Source organism: Passer montanus, unplaced genomic scaffold (genome assembly GCF_014805655.1).
Source record: "Passer montanus isolate IOZ18808 unplaced genomic scaffold, ASM1480565v1 scaffold31, whole genome shotgun sequence".
NCBI lineage: Eukaryota > Metazoa > Chordata > Aves > Passeriformes > Passeridae > Passer > Passer montanus.
In genome coordinates this window covers 6,978,453-6,996,117 of record NW_024367819.1, presented here as the reverse complement: position 1 = coordinate 6,996,117, position 17,665 = coordinate 6,978,453, and the positions used below count along the sequence as shown (strand labels likewise).

Here is a 17,665-nt window from a genome sequence, read left to right as displayed (position 1 = left end):
AATGAAATAAATCATCCCAGTAAAATAAATATTTCCCTAAGGCTTAGTAAAGCACTAGAAGCCAATGTGAAGGTAAGGGACAAAAAGGTGGGGAAAAGAACTCCAACCCCCAACCAAACTCTGCTGTATTTAGAATACTCTCTGTAAATTTTTTCTTGTTGCAAATTTTTTTTCTCCATTTCCTTTCCATTGCACCTTTCCAATGTTCATGCAGTTTCAAAGGAAAAAAAAAAAAAACAACAGAAAAACAGTAACAAAACTAAACCCCAAAAATACATATTTAAAAACATATTTTAAGAAAATCACATATTACCACAGAACTTACTCTCTCAAAATACACAAACTATTAATTCTCTTTCAGCTGTCCTTTATATTGCACTTTTTGTTTGCTTGAAGTCACCTTAGTTTCAGAATTTTTGGCTCTATATTGCTTCTGCATAGGAACACTCCTCTAGATTAAAATCTAATTAAATCAATTGATTTCTTATTTTAACCTGTAAAAGCACGGTTAAACTAAAGAAATATTCCAGGCAGAAATCAATTTCTTACAAGTTGAATAAGACATTTAAACAAATTAGCAGCTGATAAGAAGCTAATAAGAAATACATCAAGGACTTAAGCTTTTACAGTTTTGAAACATTTAAAATAATTATATCACCTTAATTCTGTTCCTACAGTTTTATTATTAATGTCCAAGGACTGTATAATCAAGTACAAAACCTAATAAAGGGGAGACTTTTCCATTATTTTGAGAGGCAGCCAGCAAAATGTATTACTTTAAAGTCTTGCTCAATCTCAAGATTCATAATCACAAGTACTAAATAACAATGACAAAACCAGGTGATAAAAACACCTTTGAATAGGTGGAGGGTTCTTGAGATCACTAGGACCACTAACAATTCCTTTGAAGCTAAGATCTAAAAGTTGACTAAGATCTAAGTCATCATGTATTTCTCTCAGGGACAAAGATATTGTGCTTTTACAACACAGAGACAAAAGAATTACATAGTACCAGTTAACATATTACTAATCTAAGCATAGGGTTCTTTGAAGTCAATGTCAGACATAATTTTTTATGTATTTAAGAACTCAGAAATCTATTGAGGGCAAAATACAGCCTTTCTATATAAGACTCTCCTACTTTGTATTCAGATGAGGTTCCATACTAAAAGGCACATTACAGGACAGGTACATTTAATCTGTCACCAAAAAGGCAAATAATTTTGAGAAATACATTTATCATTTTACATTTATTTTTTAGTTCAATATGATGGTTTCTAGTGTGGACTTAAATTTTCACATTAAAGATCACTCTTCACCCTCTCAGTATGCATTCTGACTTACATTTCAGTCTTCTCTATACTGATAAAGATGAGCAAGTTATTTAAGGATGTAATTATTTCTTTTCTTAGACCAGTTTACTTTTACTTCTATTTGATTCCTTCCAATGAAATATGTCCTATCCTTTATTCTCCTTTTGTCACTGCCTTCTGATTACTTCAATCGTTCAAGCAAACGTTCCAATAGCATTGGCCATTCATGCCAGTCTCTTATTGCTCCACCCTCCATCATTGCAGTGACACCAACACAGATAAGTGAATCATCTAATGACCTTCTCCTAAACACAAGCATATGTTTTCTGTTCTTTTGCAACAATTGATAAATATTACCAGGTGAGGTCAGTGACAGCATGTTTTAGTTATAAAGACATAAAGGGTATTGCCATAAGTCATATGGGTTTTTAACTAGCATTCAGGAGAAATTGAATTAATTGTCCTTCATTACAAAATCATGTGACAGTTATTTCCTAAAGAGTATTGGATTAGCCCAGAGCTGAGAGACCGTATTCTTTTTATCAGATTTCTAGGGCATGTTACCTATATTGCAATCCTTTATTTACTACTGCAACCCCACCACTTCAAGTCATACATAACAAATTTCCTTCATCATTTCGGAATAATAAAGACTCATGCTCACTATTTGGCAGTTGTCTTTATGCCATACTAATTTAAATGAAAGCAAGGCTCTCCTATACAGAGAACTGGATATCAATACAGACTTCGAAATCCCATTAAGATAAAAATTTGCCACAGCTGGTAACAAACTACCTTCAAAGCCACTGGACAGAACAGATGCTTTTGATGCATAAACTTAGTATGAATTTTTACAACCTATTTTTCTTAGTATCTATGGTTATAATATCCCCTTGCCTATTCTTGTCATTTCCATGATTATTAAAGTCAATCTTTACCAGTTCTTGCAGGTGCATCCCTTAAGAAGTCAACAAAGAATGCATCTGTTTCATGATTCAGCAAAGTGTTTGGATCTTCAAATTCCTCCTCAATGAGTTTTGCCACAGCTGTGTGAAACCAATCAACATCTTCTGAGGTTGTGAAACGATCAGCAATAACACACTTACATTCATGCTTCCACAGTTTTATCAGCACCTACATTAAAAAATAAAATTATATTAAAAAAGGGGCATTTCACAGACTCACAGAAGGAGAATGGGCCAGTTTGGAAGGGACCATAGGGGGGTCATCCTCCCTGCTCAAGCAGGGTCATCCTAGAGCACATGGCACAGAATTGCATCCAGATGGTTCTTGAATATCTCCAGCAAAGGAGACTCCACAACGACTCCAGGCAACCTGTGCCAGGGCTCCATCACCCACCCAGTAAAGAAGTTCTTCCTCATGTTCAGGAGGAACTTCCTGTGAATCAGTTTCTGCCTGTTGCCCCATTGCTTGGCACCACGAAGCAGAGCCTGGCTCTGTACTCCTGACACTCTCCCTTCAGATACTGGCAGACATTGATGACTTCTCCCCTCAGTCTTCTCATTTTGAGGTGGAACAGGCCCAGCTCCCTCAGTCTCTCCTCTTATGAGAGGTGCTTCAGGCCCTTAACTCACTCTGTAGCTTTCTGCCAGATGCTTCAGGAGCTCTATGTCTCTCTTGTACTGAGGAACTCATTTGACTTCTGAAAAAAAAACTATAGGAACTTCAAAGCTTTGCCTTCATTTCTTAATTTAAAAATAACATTCACATTAGAAAATATATAGTATTGGGAGGTTCTTCAGAAGAGATACCTTGAGCTTCTTATTCTGCCCAATAGCAATTTATGATCATATTCAGTTAACTATGGATAAAGCCTTAATCTAGTGTTCCAAAGTGAGTTGTATGAAGATTTTATTTCCTCAGTCCTAAAACCATATCCATACCAGTTAACATGTTTATGTATTGATAAACCACTTTTCTAACTGAGCATTAAGTAGAAGATAGGTAAGAATATAAGCATCATGGCATGAAGAATTTCATGCCAAACACAGATATCACTCCCAATGCTACAGCCAAAGTAGAGAATAACAACAAAGAAAAATGTTTAAGTGTTTATATTATCCCTTTTCCAAATTCAATATACCTTTAAAGTTCCTCCATTTGGTCACAGGATGAAGAAGGACAACGTGTCAGGCTGTTAATACCAGCAGCACTGGTTTTAATCCTATGCTATTACCATACAGTAGTAGAAAAAATTCCAGGTACTCCTTGAAGACCTTTTGAGCACTTTGTACAATTGATGCATATTATGTCAAGTCTCAGAACTAATATGTACATTTATACAATAGTATTTTGACCAATTGGTTTTTACACTTCAAAAGACATTAACATATATATATATACACACATATATATATATATATATAAAATCTAAGTGCTCCGCGTTTTTGCTCCAGAAATTAAAATCCACTCTGAAGTTTAAATTTTAGATGCAGTAGAATTCAGGAGCTTATTTGACAGAGATGCACATTGTATGTGAAGCGATTATATAACCCAAATATTTAACAAATTTTCCATGCTTACCATAAACATTGCTTTTCCAGCACTGTATCTTTCACAGCTTAAAACTCTAAATGACTATTCCTTAAAATAATTAGAAGAGGAACAATATTTTACTGGAAGAAAGATGGATTATGGAAAAAAATTATTACTAATACTTGTTACTACTTCTTCCTTTCGAACCATATGCCAGGAACCAAATGTTAGACAGACGTCAGTCAGTGACTGAAAGTCTCAAGACAGTAATGGAGAGAAGCAACTGTTCAATTTTTTAATCAATAGTTGAGCTTTTCAATTGGGTTAAAATAAGTTCATTGCTTCTCACTTATTTTCTCACTTCTTTTAAATAAACTAGCATTTGTCAGTAATAGGAAAAGCAGATAGAAGCAAACTGTTGTGACAAGAGAAGTGGGTTTTGTCATTGTTTTGAAATAAACTCGTCATTTCAGTTGGTACTATAAAAGCTGGACTAAAACACCTTTGCCTCAAAAAACCCACTAAAGTTGCACTTTTCTAAAGAAAATTCAAATGCTGAGATAAATGCTCATCCCCTTTTCTACAATAATTATAACAAGGTCACTGATGCACTGCACTTACCTGTGGTTCAGTGATGACTTCCGATGTAGAGTTCAGCATTCCTTGCCAAATCCTTGAGAGGTCTCGAAGGTTGAAGACATAATGAAACTTGGCTGGCGTGGGTAACATTTTTAGCTTGGTAATCTGCCACAGTCTGCGTGTCAATGGAACCAACTTGGCTACTGTTTTCCTCACATCGTCTGAAAATCCCCTCTCACTACAGTAGTGTCCTTCTCCAATTACACCTGTGGAAAGAAAGATTGCCATCTCAAAGACACATTAGCACAACACCAAGAGCAATGATTATCTGAAGCTTCTGTTTCTTTTGGTTTTCCAATGCCCAAAATATTTTCAAATTTGTTAAAATGGCTTTCCAGTGTATATTCAAATCTTGATTCAGCCATTCTTGACACCATTCTGCCACCGGCTTGATGGCTATTTTGCTTTAATTAACAGCACATTAAAATGTTCTTTTTCTGACAAAAAGATTCCACTGGCCTTGAATAACTAATTTCCTGTTGAAGTCAGTATGATCCTATTTCTTGTGGAAGTCTAGTCTTTAATCACTTATTTTTAGCAGCAGTGTCATCTGAATGACTGTCCAGCATTGTCACTGAAACAATACCTTCATGTCATTCTTATTAAATCTGAGCATACCGAGAGTTTCAGACATGTGATTGGACCTGAAAAATTTACAGATAGATGATGTTGCAGGTGGAGAGTGACTACTGAAGAAAAATGTGCTGCTAAACAAATCAGAAGGGAATTAAGCCTCAATTTTAACAATAATGTGTATAAATAGAAGGATAAGGAAAAATCAACTACTATTTCAAAAACTGAGATGAATACAAAGCTATTTTCCCTTTACCAAAAATTTTGTCAATGGAAGAATTGGAAGGCAGAGTACAGTTGAACACCGAAAATTGCCTCTTCAGCCTCTGTGGAATATCATTGCGACCTCCCCCAGGGTGGATCATGGCAGCCAAAAACTGAATGTCCACAATGTTGGTAAATTCCCCAGGTTTCTCCAGGTTATACAGTCCTTTCTGTTCCATCAGTTGCCTAACTAGCTCATTAGTGACCTGCAAAATAACCAGGTTTTATAGAAGACAATATTATACATACAACTGAGTGAAATACAAAACATACTTGTATGTTTGAAATACCTAAGAAGGAGTATAACACTATTTTGTCCTCTAACCCTCTGCTTATTTGCTTCAGGATAAAACTGCACTGCAAGGAATAAGCACATTTAGTAAACTCTAAGGATAAAAACTGTGTTAGTAGAGGGGTACTGTCATTTAGAACTAATCATTCATATGACACTTTACTCTCACTGGAATGCTGCATGATTTCTGTTGCTGTTGGAAATACTTCTTTTAAAAACAAAATTTCCAGTTTTTTCTAATCAAGCTCAAACTAATGCATCAAGTTGCAAATTATGCAAAATATTTGTATTAACAATCACATGCATGGTTTTCAAGCTGAAATAACATAACTATTTCCATAAAAAAGCATGCAAGGTCCTTTTCTTTAGCTATAAAGCAATACCCTACATTTCTGTTTGACAAGCTGAAAAAACACAGAGAGTACATCCTATAGCTGTACTTCTATAGAAATTCTAACATTAATTTCCAAAGCAATGTACTTCAGAACAACTTTGTCAATATATATGATTACTTCCATTTTGTCTGAAGCAGAGAAGACACTTCTTACCTCTCAGGTTTCACAGTATTTTAATTTATTGCCCACAATGTCAGTTTGCTATCACAATTTGTGTACCAAAGACTTCTTATTCTTAATTATAAAATGAGTGTTGTTAAAAAAATTATCAAAATTATACAGGCATGTTCTAAGGAGCACTCAAACTGCTTCTTGTTGTCAGCATATTTATTTTCAATTAATTCCTGACAAATTATTGTAGATGGGTTCTTTTAAAAGACTGTTAAAAGACTGTTAAAATTAAAGTACTACATATCAAATTTACCCTATTCTGAATGACTGAGAAGCCAATTTTACAGTGTAGCATAAAAACAAAGAAAACCTTTTGTCTTCTTTTTTTCTTCTTCCACAAACTAACCTGATCTCCCCATTCATTGATTATGGGCATGTTCACATCATCAATGAAGACAGTCATCTTTTTGCCTGCAGCTGGACCATAAGTTGTGCCCATGCGCTTATCCACATAGCTTTCTATTGTACGCTGTTAAAAAGCAATTAGCAGCACGGTCACAAAGAGCACTTCATTACATACCTGACTCAATCACTAAAGCATATTGATATTCCTGTTACATAGAATTTTACTAAGTGAGGTTTAGACAAGGCATTTACTGGAGGTAATTGCACTAGTTCAACTAGAATGTCTGAAGTCTCAAAATATACAGCACTAGGCTGGTGTCTACAGTAGACAACCATGCCTAACATTTTCATAAATCTGAATGGGTTTCAAATTTTTCTTTAATTTTATTCATTTATCAGCAAAACTGATGATTGCTAGCAATAAAGATTAAATTTAAGATGTAAATTTGGAATACCTTTCCAGCAGGTATCAATGTACTTCATAAAAGCATACATCGATAATTAAACTCACATATATAAATACACTTAATGAGATAATTTTGCCTAATGATAGACGACTTGCCTCTATTGTTCTTCTCACTATTTTTCCATTTCTCTGTTTTTCTTAAAGTCCAGTTTTTATTTACTCCATCCTAAGTCGAAGTTCACTTAACCATACATAATTATTCTTCAGTATAAAACTAAATATCTGCATTCTTACATTATGCCTAGGCTCCAGTCCACATAAGTGCCATCAGTTAGATCAAGATTTTAAGAAGCTAGAGTAATTTTAAAGCATGTGTCATAACAGAATGTTTTGGTCTAGATTGTTAACAGAGAATTGACTTCCTCTTGCACATGTATTTCGGATGTCCTGATCATCAGAATCTCACCTATCACAAATCAAATCTACTTTTTTTTTTATAAAAATATATTACTTTTTGTTTACAGCCCAAAAAAATCAAAGAAAAAGTCTAAGGAAATTTAGACCAAAACTACATGTTTGTAAATTATATTACATGTTAGTAGTTTCTACTATGTTATACAGGCAGATGATAGGTGATTCATCAAGCTTATAGACAGCACTTACAGCCCAGACAGTGCTTTGGCCTGGCATACCAACTGCATTAAAAATATTCCCCAAATATACAGCCAGGAGATTAAACACACCTAAAATAATTCAAATTAGATTGGTAGAAATTTGGACAGGCAGTACAGTTCAGGATTTAAACATTCATAATTGTATGTAGAGCAGCTGCACTGCATGTGTTACATTTTTAATGAGTAATTGTAATGACTAAAAGTTAAATTGCAGACAGCACACTTTTAATGACAGATTGTTGTGGGTAGCACTTATTTTACCCATGGTGTTTAGTGAAATCTAACAGCTCTTCCCAGTTAATGAGAACGGATCTATTTGACACAAAAACATAATATGATGAAGATAATGATGGGCATGTTATTGTATATGTTCAAGAACAGCTCAATAGCTACTGAAAACGTTGAAATGAACAATGTTTTACACAAGTCTTAAATCACACGTTAGAACACTTGGACTATTTGAACAGGTGCTTTTTTATTGTTCAGAACCACTTTCAGAAGCATCCTCCTGGCAAATTATCAGAATATTCTCTGAATCCAATCATCTTGTATGAGAAGATTAATCACTACAATACCTGAAAAATTAATGGGGTCGTTGCAGATGAAAAATTCAAGCTCTTAGTTATGTGCCTTTCAGAGTTATATTTTGACATAAAACCTTTGATTATAACAGTCTTTGCAGTTCCTTGCTCACCAATTAGTAGGACAGCCTAGACAAAGAAAATATCGAAATAAGATTAAACACAAGAGCTGTGCGTCTTGGCAAAGGCTCAACAGTCCCATTTAGCTTTTAAACAGAAAAGAAACTAGAAAAGTTTTGTAAAGTGAACTCTTAACAAGAGACATGTAGAAGTAAAATAGTTAATGTCTCATAGATTTTTGCAGGTCTGACAAGTTAAAAATATTTGCAGTTAATGGTCATGTCAGCCAGCACAATTAAACTAACAAGGAAAGGATTTAATTGTTTGAAAAAGGGTTTTATCATCTAGAGACTCAGTATCTGTAAAATTTCAATTGCTTATGTGACACAGTTTTGGTGAAGAATAGCCTAAAGCTACATAAATTCTGTAACTGACCGATGCTGACAGAGTTCAATCAGCAGAGTCAGATACGAGCCTCCTGACCTATGTGCTTCTCCCTCTTGCATCAGTACATGAAAATATTGGTTCCATTCTGACTGATCTCAGCTGTAATTACAGTTATTTCCTTTACAGAACAAAGAGGTGAGGGGAAGACAAAGTCTGGAAACTGTGACTATTCAAGAGTTCAAGTATATTTGCATGAAAGTAGCTTCTGGAAATACAATCTTATATCTAAGAAAACATTAAGTTCTTCCTTTTCAGTAACATAATATTTCACTGCTAATCCAAAACTTTCATGTGTTCTGTTGGCAGTGCTTTGATATGAACCATAGAAAAAGTACCTTGCCCTGTTTTGCTATGGTTTCAATAAGGAAATCCATTCTCACATTGTCAACATTAGGCACAAGAATTGAGTCATACTCTGGGCTACCACTACTGGGATATACATACTCTTCAACATGTGTATTCCAGTGCATCCATGTACCTAATAAGAAAAAAATTAAGTTAATGTTTTAGAAATACTAGGCACCATCACTTCCTTTATTTTACATTCGGTTCCCTGATCTGTCTATGCTTCTGTCTCACGTACAGCAATCCCTCTCTGTGTATTCAGAATAAAACTTATAGAATCTTACAATCATAGAATCCCTCAAGTTGTATCTAAGAGGCTTACTCCTCTTTTTCCTCTTTTCTACATAAATTCTGACAACAACAAGGGTTATATGTTCACTTGACAATTCATCACCACAAAGTCCATGCAGCTTTTTTAGCAATATATCCACATTCCGACTTTTCACTGGAAACAGGGAAAAAGCTAAACACAACACCATCAGTAAAGTATAGCCATAAAATAAAACTTGCTAAGGGACACAAAAGAAGGTAAGCTACAAAATACTTCTGAATTAATTCTCTTAAAATAGCACAATTATAAAATAACTTTTAAGTTGTACCCCATATCACCCTTGTGAATTACTAACCATCAGATGCCACATAATAATCAAACATGGTATCTTCACTGCCTTCTGGGATACAGGGAAGATCAAGCTTTACTGTTGCATGTTTTCGAAGCCAGTATTCCATTTTGCATCTGTCCTCCAGCTCTAACAATGCTCCTATACTCCACATGAGTGAGAAGATGTACAGCCTTTCCAAGTATTTTGGAGTCAGTTCCCCACCTTGCTCCTGGAGGATTGAATTACATTTTAATTTTCAACATCCTGAAAACTCTACTTGATAATCATTAGTAACATGAGGTTAGAAGTCTTTGGTCATATATAAATTTAGAGATGTCTTCAATGATCAGACAGAATCAATATAAATCGATAACAAATCACCCAAAAATAAAAAAAAAAGGAAAACTGACAATGCATGCTCCATGTGCTTAACGTAAACCAGTGCTTAACATCAAATCCAAATGTGAGATTGTGAAAGAGGTCGCATCCCAGCTATTACTTTCTAAAGAAATAGAAGGCATTACTTACTACCCTGCATCTCCTTTGACATTCCAAGTCATCAAAGAATCCCTCTCTACAAAACTTTGTTACTTAAAATTATCTACAATATGTTAAGTATATGTAAAAGCTTTCACACTACCTACCTTAGGTGGGATAAGGCCCTGCAGCATATTAATGCTCTGCATAATCACAAAGGCTTCCAACATCTCAGTCTTGCAATGCAGAGTCTGAATGCTGAAGCGGTACAAGTCTGGGAACGATGAAGAATACAGCTGACGTAGAATTTCAGCCTCTTGGAAGGAACATTTTTTCAGAAATCCCTGTGGTAAAGCATAAATTTCGTTCCCAATGCAAATCTCAGTAAATTCAAAACGTTCAGGAAGCATGGAATGTTGATTTCTTGGGGGCAGAATGGGAGAAGGGAGACGCGGGGGGGGAAGTTAAGTTTCCCTGTCCATTGGGCAGGGTTTAATTAAAAGAAGGTCAAATTTTACCCAAGTATACCTAATTTCTACTCAATGTTAAAGATGAAGAGAACTGAAAAGACTGTGTTCAACAGCACAAAAATCATTCTTTTCAAATATTTTTAATCACAACTGTTGTGACAGGTATCCAAAAACTCTGAAAAGAAACCAAATAATATGTACTGAACACAAATTTGATTTATTCTACACGTTATTTCTAGCAGAGATAGAGGATAACCTGGAAGATCTGTCAGATTTCCAAAAAAATCAGGCTATCAGAGGGGAGGTGTGCTGGTATGTGCAGTGTTCTTATTGTGTATCTCGGTATCTGTAATGATGGATAAAGAAAACCTAAGTAAACTACCTATTTCTTAAGATTATAGAATATTATTCATTCTTTGATGCCTTTAATTCAAAGTAATAACATGGTTCTTGGAGTTACCTTGACATTTTCTCTCATCTGCAGGGTAGAATATTTTTCATTTACTTCCCAAAAATTTATTTCCTACATAAAATACAATTACCAGCAAAAACACTTGCAGATTCTTCCCCAAAACTCAAACCAAAATTGGAATTAATTGAAATCAAATAAATTTACTTTAAACATAGGATGCTTTTCTCTTGTGAGAGTAGTTAAAGCTGGAACAGGCTTCTCAGTGAGCTCCTGGAGTTTCCATCTCAGAACTCAACAGGACACTTCTGCAGCCTCCTCTAGGTTGACTTGACTAATGTGGTACTCAGTATTATCTCTAGAGGTCCTTTCCAAACTCTCCTGTATTGTGCTTCTATGATTCTTTCTACTGCCTTCATAATAATTTGAAATTCTACTTTTACTTCCCAAAGTAAATAAACTTTGAGACTGATTACAAATAAGGTTATATATGAAAAACCTTTCTAGAAATGGGTAGGTGTAAAACAAAGTGATAAAAATTAAAAGGCAGAAGTACTTAAATCGATATTGAAAATTCACTGATTGTTCAAAAAATATTAGGGGTTAGTAGAAAAGCTGATAAGATGCTTTTGCTTTGGAGAAGGTTGATGAGTAATAGATCAAATGCCTTTGATCTCTTTGCAAAAACTGCTTAAGAAGCCCATTACATGAGAACAGCAAAATGAACCTGAGAACTATTTCATTGAACTTGGAAGTTGAATATGTCATAATAATGCATCCAAGTAGGCAGCTATATTTATTTTCTTACAAATAGTAAGGATTGAAAATAAAAATATATATAACAGCTTCTTGAGTTACCCATATTTGTCTTTAATCATGTTTTAAAATTCTTCTGAAATATCAACAAATTCAGCATTTCATTCAGCATCTGAGAATTAGCAAGGTTAACATCTACCCTGACCTGTTGGAATATGAAGTGTATTGAATTACAAAATAGATTTAAAGGGAGGCATACTGAAAAAGCCATCAAGATATTTTATTTATGATGTGAGACCAAACCAAAAAAACCCACAAAGATATATTATTGGATAAAATTATAAATAACAATAGGCTGCAATTTCATAGCCAATTTTATAATGGGGAAAAAAAAGGAAGTTGGAAAGGTTACTTTATGGTGAAATGAACATAATTTTGTTTATGCAATACAAATTTTATTTTAAAAACAGTTTATTTTCTTTAGTCTGTTTCTATCACCAAAATATATCACCAAAAAAACCATAAGGTTGTGGATTAAGAAAAACTAGTTTCATGCAACTCTTCAACACAGCTAAATTTAGCCTGCATCTCACTTTAAAGTGCGGAGGTAAATCATGAGTGACAATGCAAAATAAAATTATATCCTTTGCAGCTGAATCTTTTTGCACAATTTTAACATTCAAGAAGTGGTTGTCTGCAAACTAAGCAACGCAAGGAGGCAGAGTTGTGAGAACCTAGCATCAGTAGGCCTTACACAGTGTTGCAAGCACAGAAAGGAACAACACAAGTGGAATCGCAGGGGAGCCACTGTCCTAGATGCATAATTTACAGTTACACTTTCCTGAGTATCCATTTAAAAAAAAAAAAAAATTTAAAAAGTAAAACTTGGCAGTAACATACATAAGGCACTTGTGTTGACTGCATGTATTTGCATTGGTAAAACTGAAGCTTTACAAGCCAATTTTTTAGGAAACTTGTTAAACAGTTTTTTCATAACAAGACTACAAATATTTTGGACTTGGCAAAGGAACTCCTCAAATGAATTAGTGACAATTCTCAAGAGTTGCAGAGACCTGTGACTGAACAGAAAATACCATGTGATTTAATATAATTCTAAATGGAAAAAGCTTCAGACACTACTAGAAAAATATAGTATCAGCCCTCTGCAGCAACCCTTAATTCCTCACCAAACCTCCAAGTTTGCAAAAAGTCAACAGGACACGGGTGTTTCCAAGACAGGAAGGAATATCTGATGACAATCCCATTCCTTTTCCTCCTAATGGGTTAAGGCCAAACAGGATTCTGGTGCCTTCCTTAGTGGGTCTTGCTGCTCCTTGCCTATTTTCAGGGCATTATGCCTGATCTGCCATTTCAGATCCACAGATGGAAAAGAAACCTTGTGGCTGTTGCAAGAAATCACAAGTTTACAGCATTCCTCACCTTGGTAATTTCTGCTCACCAAAACACATCCCCTGGCTTCACTTTTCCCAGAGGATCTCCACTATCTCCAATCCCAAAGAGAGGCACCAAGCCTGGCAATCAGGGCTTGAACTACAGCATATTGTCCCTTTTGATTTCCACATGGGATGAAACCTCTAATTTGCTAAGGACACTGGTTCTAGGCAGTGCCACAAGCCAATTTTCCTCTGTTGCCAGATAAATCAGGGATTTAGGGACAAGGAATCTAGTCATAAACAGCAAGCTATTTCTTTACGGGTTAAAGCAATAAGAAATCTGAGAATAACATAGAGTAATCACTACAAAAGGCTGACATCTGAAAGTTAATGTGAGGCCAGCTGTATTTCCATAGGACTAGTTAAGCAACACTAGGTGAGGATTAGTTGCATTTTCCACTTGTATCCTATTTGATTTGGAAAATGAAATTACTGAATGGGACTGTGAGACATTAATCTTAAGAAGTATTTTTAAAAACTTCTTCATGTGCTACATACTAGAATGGAGGACAGTAAAATTTAGTCTGTTAGATCATAGTAACCTATAAATTTTTGTCTTTTTGAGCCTGAAAAAAAGGGAAAAAAATACACTACAAACTCCTGGATGGTGCTCCCATTTTATAAACAGGAAATAATTCCATCTTAAAGTTTAAAGCCCATATAAAGGATTTTAATTTGGGATTATAGTGAAATATAGCAGATATTACTTGGGTTTCAGGGGAAAGTAATTAATTATTTGTATGATCACAACAATCAGTACCTTAGCCATACAGGAGAAAGTTTTCATTTTTTATATTTTATTTTATATTGAATATTTTATATTCAGGAGACTGACCACATTTATCAAAGCAAAATAATGTTAACAAGCATTCACAATAAGATGGCCTAGACAAGAAGAAATGCAGAGAAATTTTTTTTAAAGTGTTAATCCTGAGCAGTGTACTTCACTGATAAATTTCTAAGGCAATACAGGGCTTAAGGGAAGAAAATGAGAAACCACTTTTTTTTAACTGCTATTACCTCTATTGTTTTCTTAAAAGAAAAGAAAACTGGAACTAAATGCTGAAAGCTTTGTTTAAATATATTACTACAGAGCATTAGGTAGATTCTTGGAAACTCTCATGTTTCATCTTCACCAAGATTTTTGCTACATCAAAAAAAAATAGTCAGCTCAAGTCTCAGAATTTGTCATTCACTATATTGTTACAAGCATTCTGTCAAGATTAGGATTTATTTTTGCTGGGTTTTGGAAGATGGAAGATGACATAAAAGAAAAAAAAAATAAGACTTTATAAATCACTTTGATATATTTCAATATGTTATATGGTGGGTTTTGACTCTAAAACACACCTGAAATATGTTCTGCCTTTCTGAATTATTCATTCCATGCCAGAGAGACAGTAACTACTGCCTGGTTTTTCAGATACTTTGCTTCTAGAAATGTTAGCAGACAACCAAGTAACAATGTCAATTAACAACGTCAATTTAAAAATTATTTGTTTTGACGCTGTATTGACTTTATTTCTGTACATGAAATAAATTTTAAGAAATATTTAGAGAATTTTTAATTTTTTGAGCATTTCAAGTTCCCTGAATCAACTTTATTCTTTTTTCCTCCTTAGTCTGAAGCTGTACTATGGGCTGCCAGGTAGTTAGTGTTTTAAAAACTGAGTTGTCCTTAAATTGCATAAAATACTTCTAATTACAAATTTGTCCCGAAGTTAAATTACCATAGTCTTCAAAGTGTAATATGTTAACTAAGTTCCTTAAAAAAGATTATTCATTCTTGTACAAACTACCAGAAACATTGCTATTTTAAGTACTGACTTAAAGTTTATACAGAGGAAAAGGGATTTCATAGCAAAAGGCACAAAAATAGGTCCTACAGTAATGAGTGAAGAGTTGAAGAAGTAATCAGTAAAACTTTCAATGCATATACAGACACTTAGCTGCTCTACCTCAAGGATAGGGCTCCAGGTGAGAACTGATGAGCTCATGAACACCATCCCATTTCTTGAAACTGTTGCTGGAGAAGCATTATCAATATTATGAGGCTCAAAGACTATTTTGCAATTTGGTGCCATAGGTATCCGATCACCGTTCGCTAGTGTTAGAGTTCTGTTGTCATCCAGGACAGAATTAAGGTTCTCAATCCAAATAGCATCTACTGGACCATCAAGAACTATCCAGATGTGGTCACCTACAATGCAACATACCACATAAAAAGACCTATGGATGAAGTGCTAGTTTCTTTCAAGGATCAGTTTCTTATTTCTGCAAACAATTTTTTAACTTACTCTGAATTCATTCACACAGCTACGATCTCAACTTTTTAATAAAACTACCATTTCCATCATTCAATTTCAGTTGGGTACTTCATTTTGTCACCTATACATAATAATTATCCATTCTTCAGTACATAAAGAGCCATCAGCATAAGTCACCAGTTTTTAATACTCCGAAAGATCTTTATGGATCCAGTGTTCAAGAGAGTAATAAATTAGGTTTATTTCAAGTTACATGAAACGACATAAAGAAGATAACGGCTACAGATATATTTAAACACCATTCATTTGTTTTCAATGAGTTCTATAAATGTAGAGAAATTTAATGGAAGGAACTCTTGAAAAATCACTCTTTCAAATAGCGTGCATACCGTCATAAATAAAAGATCCATTAGGGGAAGATTCCTGTCATGTGTTCTGTTCCTAAACTTGATCCAGCTTCCTTTTAAGTTTTTCCATTGCTTTCCATTCTCTAATGGAAAAGTATTTTAAAGCCTGCTTCTGTTTCCTACAAGGGTCTGGGTCTGTTTTCCTTTCCTCACTTAGGTACAGAGCAACAGACCCTGGCTGGAAAGAGATCCCACCTTGGCTCCTGGCTGCCCACCCCTTAGGGAGCAGACAGCCCCACCGTGCACTGCTAGACATCTCTTTACCCAGAGATGATCCTTCTGCCTTCAGAGTCAGTGTTTATTACGAAGGCCTAGGTGGCTTGGAGCTCTGCTAGTGTTGAACCAAGGAGATATGAAACACATGATAAACTTTTTATATTAAGGTTTTTATAGCTACAGTTCAGGCATCTCAAGCATGAGATAGTCTGGAGTCTGACTCATAAAGAGATATTACAGAACTCCTACAGAGTAAATCTGAGGAAGTCTTACGAGTGTGCTAATATATATTTCATCTTGAAGGAAAAGATAAAAAAATCAATAGTGAATGCCATGTTACATTCTCAAGGGTGTTACATTTCTAGATTTGAAACAAGCCTACCAAAATTAAATTGAAAAATATTTTCTATTTTAAAAGTATCTGTATTTCTGAAGGATAAGAATTTTTATATCAAAACAGTGCAACAAGTGTTAGGATTTTCTTTTATTTTTTCTTCTAAGGCATAATGTCAAGATCACATACTAATTTTCAGACAAAAAGAAGAAAGAAACAATTTATATTCAAGCTCTCAAAGACACTCATTTAGTTAAAATAGCAGCCTAAGAATATATGTCAGCATAATTTTAGGCAGAAATTGGCTGCCTAAATAGAATTATCTAGTGCCATTTGAGATGGACTAGGATATGTGAAGGGCTAGCTGTTATGACACAACTGGTATGAGAAGATTAATATGGCAGCTGGACAACAGGTAGAAATCCTGAGAGCATTAAAATTTTTATAGGATACCACTGCTGGGGCAACTGACTTTTACCTTCCACTTTTCTTCAATATGGGGGCTTAATATATAAAAGAGAGAATTCAGTAAATGCAGTGAAGTAGTATTTGCTACACTACATTATTTGAACAAAAAGCATTTAGAACAGAGACTGAAAAAGGGAAACTCTTCCAGAAATTTTCCAATGCTTCCATGTAAGAAAAAAAAAAAAATCTGTTACTGCGCTTTATAAAGTTTTCCTGAAGCTTTTTCTTTTCTGAGATATTTTTCTTGTTTTATTTTGAATGGAAACCTTTTTTATTATATTTGTATTGGGTCTGGCTGAGCTGGAGCTCCTTTCCCCACAGCAGTCCTAAACAGTGCTGTGCACTGCATTGGTGGCTGGAAAGGTGTTGATAACACACCAGAGTTTTGGGTGTTGCTGAGCAGCACTGGCACAGCATCAGCTCTGTCTCTCAATATTCCCCACATCAGGGGCTGGGGGTGAGCAAGATCCTGGGAGGGAACACAACCAGGCCAGCTGACCCAAAATATCCAAAGGGACATTCCATGCTGCATGACATCTGCTCAAAAAGCTACGGAAATGAGGAGGGTGGAGCATCTGTTGTTTACAGTGTTTGCTTTCCACAGCAACCTCTATGTGTGCTGAAGCCCTGCTGTCTCGGAAGTGGCTGAACATCACTTGCTCATGCAAAATAAAGAAAAAGTCTTTTTGCTTGTTTCCTCTTTGCTTGTGCTCAAGCAAATTTTTGATTTTACTTTAGTAAACTGCCTTATCTCAACCTATGAGTTTCTTCCCATTTATTTTCTCTCCCCCTATCCATCTGGGC

At 35.0% G+C, this 17,665-nt stretch overlaps 1 protein-coding gene across 1 annotated transcript in view; it reads right to left on the bottom strand.

Annotated features, from left to right (window-relative positions):
* DNAH5 (dynein axonemal heavy chain 5) overlaps positions 1-17,665 on the bottom strand; it is a 116,359-nt gene that overhangs the window by 40,423 nt on the left and 58,271 nt on the right. Inside the window, exons 43-51 of the mRNA XM_039714905.1 lie at positions 15,128-15,369; positions 10,248-10,424; positions 9,628-9,832; positions 8,992-9,134; positions 8,144-8,278; positions 6,490-6,612; positions 5,278-5,491; positions 4,431-4,654; positions 2,252-2,447 (exon numbers count right to left, since the gene is read on the bottom strand). Of these exons, the coding sequence (XP_039570839.1) occupies positions 2,252-2,447; positions 4,431-4,654; positions 5,278-5,491; positions 6,490-6,612; positions 8,144-8,278; positions 8,992-9,134; positions 9,628-9,832; positions 10,248-10,424; positions 15,128-15,369 (1,659 nt within the window). The remainder of the gene's footprint in view (positions 1-2,251; positions 2,448-4,430; positions 4,655-5,277; positions 5,492-6,489; positions 6,613-8,143; positions 8,279-8,991; positions 9,135-9,627; positions 9,833-10,247; positions 10,425-15,127; positions 15,370-17,665) is intronic.